The 3283-nt window shown below is 45.2% G+C and overlaps 1 protein-coding gene across 1 annotated transcript; it reads left to right on the forward strand.

The window, feature by feature from the left end:
• The first annotated feature begins 460 nt into the window (after window positions 1-460).
• On the forward strand, window positions 461-2636 carry gas1a (growth arrest-specific 1a). Its single transcript, XM_067521860.1, has one exon. It carries the CDS (start codon window positions 1049-1051, stop codon window positions 1832-1834), a length of 786 nt encoding a protein of 261 aa, XP_067377961.1. The 5' UTR covers window positions 461-1048; the 3' UTR covers window positions 1835-2636.
• Window positions 2637-3283: the final 647 nt, after the last annotated feature.

Here is a 3283-nt window from a genome sequence, read left to right on the forward strand (position 1 = left end):
AATTGTTATCATATAATGCAGAACACTGTTAAATAAACATTTTAAGATGTACATTACATAGTCATAAAAGCCATTTATTAGATAATAGATTTTTTAATAAACTATTGTTTTCAATCTTTCGTGTATTAATCTCATTATCATAATATGGAAAATTTTGAATTAAAACGCGCATTATTTTCTTTGTAACTCCTATGATCTGAACCCTTTTAGCATGTTAATAAAATATAGACTTTAAGAGGATACGACGGGGTTAAAGTAAATGTCTCAATCTCTAAACAGGGAGAGCGGCTCTCTCCAGTAAATTTCCCCTCAAACGCATTTATCCCTCTTCACCTTGTATTTCTCAAGACCATCTTCCTCCCACCCTGAACTCCCGCCCCATCACTACGTAGAAACCCGCAACAAGTGGCCAACCAATGAGAGGCACCTCGTTAATGTGTGAAAGGGGGGGAAGAAACACAGAAAGACAAATGCTCAAAGAGGAGAGAGTAGATGACCACCGTGCGACCCACAAGGGTTGTTTTTCCGCCCATGCGTTATTTGTTTCCACTCCCGCGTGCACACGGACTGCTGAGTGATCCAGCGCAGTCCGCCAAGGGACTCCGAGGACTTGTCCGGCGTCGCTTTTTTTTTTTTTTTTTTTTGGTGGAGATCCGCTAGGAGAGAGATCGCAACAGGGAGTCGCTGAGCTGGAGGCAGTTTGCTGCGTGAACTCAGAGTCTCCCGCGATGGAATGAGGCGCTGTGGAAACTCTCCTGAACTTGTGGAGAACTTTTCTTTCGGCGTCTCCTGTACTCGTGTGAGCTTCTGTGTGAGTTTGCAGCTCAGCCATGTACGGGTAACGGGGGGGCTCGCTCAAGAATCAACCGGAGCAGCGCTGACGGGTTTATGGAGCTCACAGTCCTCTGAACGTACCACATCAGGGCCTGTCACCAGCTGCCTCGGCACAAGCAACAGTCTCCAATGAGAACGTCGTCCGTGGAGAAGTAGCGTAGACGTTTCCCATATGACACTGCTGTGAGTTTTACCCGTCCTTGCAGCCGGAACGATGGCGAGCCCTGGCGCTTTGGCACAGAGCGTCAGTAGAACAGTTTGGCCTCTCGGTTGTGTGCTTTTGCTTTTTGGGTACCTCTCCGTGGCCTCGCCGTCCCACGGTCGGCGGCTGATTTGCTGGCAAGCCATCATGAACTGCCAAGCCGAGCCCGAGTGCAATTACGCGTACGATCACTACTCGCGCGCCTGTGGCCCCGTGCTGAGCGGGGAGAGGAAGAAGTGTCCCAGCCACTGCATCGCCTCGCTTGTTCAGCTCAATCAGACCAAGAACGGACCGGCTCTGGAAGACTGCAACTGCGCACACGATGCGATGTGCACGAGCACCAAACGGGCCATCGAACCGTGTCTGCCCAGGACTACCAGCACGGGCTGCACAGAAGCACGGCGCCAGTGCGAGAGGGACCAGCAGTGCAGCTCGACAATGCACGACTATTTGAACCACTGTGGGAAACTTTTCAGCGGGGCGATCTGCACTAACGCCTGCAGAAATGTGATCGCGAATATGCGTAAGATCCCCAAGGGTCAGCAGCTGGACACTTGCATGTGTGACGGGACGGAGAGGGCCATCTGCGAGTTCGTCAAGAACAGCATGAAAATGCTGTGCTTCGACTCGCCAGCGAGGGATCCGGGCAGCGGCGACGACGACCGAGATCCAGACTACGAGGTTGATTCCTCTGAAACGGACTATCCAGAAGAGCTGGAGAGCGGAGCCCCTCTCCCTGCGACTCACTGTGGTTTGACCCTGCTGGCATCCATTTTGGTTCTATTGGCCCTCGTTTAATCTCTGGGTTCGTAATCTGCCCCCACTATTGTCCGGATAAAAGGCAACGTAAACTTTTGTCACTCATTGACACGCTACTATTGTGAAAGGTCTCGGGCTAAAGGAAAGGGTGCTTTGGCACAAGCCTTGTTTGATTAAGGGTTTTAGACGCTGAAGAATATCAAATCAGGATATTTTCTATGCAAATGAGGCCAGAAGTGTCTAAGCTCCAGCTCCAGGTCTTATCAAACCACCCCACTTCACGGCTTTCCAGAGGCTCTGTTTGTGTGATAAGATCAACAGGATTGCCCCTTTTCTCCCAGTCACAGACTCTGGTGGTAAACTTGTCATGATAGAGACACAGTTGGTTTGTTTTGGTAACGTTTAATCTGTACATGCTGTGCACTGCCAATCTTTCTTTGAAGATATGAACTATTTTTATATGACACACTGTTGCCACTTGGCACCAGGCTACGTGATTGACAAGTATTTAATGCTGGAATGGACAACCTTGTAAATAGATTAGGAGTTAAAGTGAAACGGTAATTTATTACATGCCACACCTAGTTACATCCAAATGTTCATCATGTGAATAAAAGACTGAGAATTCCAGCTTTAAAGGGAAATTAGTTTGTATTTCTTCAGATATAATGTACATTGTATATATGTTTATAGCCTATATAGATATTTTCAGAGAATCCTCTATGGTTTAGGCTAGGAAATGATTTATTCACTGTGTATAGCCCAGAGAAAGAACTGTCTAAATCTACTGTACCATTGCCTTAATGATATACTTTTATAAAAGGCTTTAATGAAAATTGAAGATATCATTCTTGACTGAGTTATTTATTGAATTTGCCACATTACTTCCTTGATAGAGTTGTGCCTTAATTCAGATATGAAAGTATTTTACTTTTTTCCCAGTTTAAAACTACCATAACACAATTTGTTGTTCAGGTAATAATGTTTATTTCTAAATATTACGCTGTTTGCCTGTCCAAATGTCAGATCGGTTATCACTTGGCAGGACACATGCACTTCAGTTATAGATCCCAAAACTGTGTAAATAAATGATGCATGTGTGACATGATGGTCATCTACAGAATGTCTTTTAAAAATCAATTTAAACTGTGCCTGGTCAGCTATACATGAAATGGGCCACTTTAGGATGAAAGCAACTGGTTTGGATCCATATTAGACTGACTTCCTCAGTTTGCTTTTGCAGCACTGATAAGTTCATATATCCCTGTTGCCTTAGAGATACAACTGAGACAATATTGCCATATTGGAATGTGTGAGAAATGTAGGTATTTTCATCAGCCGTTGGTTTGTAACATTATCAACACATCAACTTTTACTCTTCTGTTTCTCTGACTACAGTGTGACTGACTCCAGTGGCTCATTTTAAGTACACGGCAACTTCCAGTGTTGATAGACCAAAGACCTGCTATGTCTTGATTTAGCTGGCAG

Source organism: Channa argus, chromosome 11 (assembly GCF_033026475.1).
Source record: "Channa argus isolate prfri chromosome 11, Channa argus male v1.0, whole genome shotgun sequence".
In the NCBI taxonomy this organism is placed as follows: Eukaryota; Metazoa; Chordata; class Actinopteri; order Anabantiformes; family Channidae; genus Channa; species Channa argus.

Excerpts from the sequence above, each read along its gene's own strand:
- gas1a (XM_067521860.1), top strand. The coding sequence starts at position 1,049 with ATGGCGAGCCCTGGCGCTTTGGCACAGAGCGTCAGTAGAACAGTTTGG.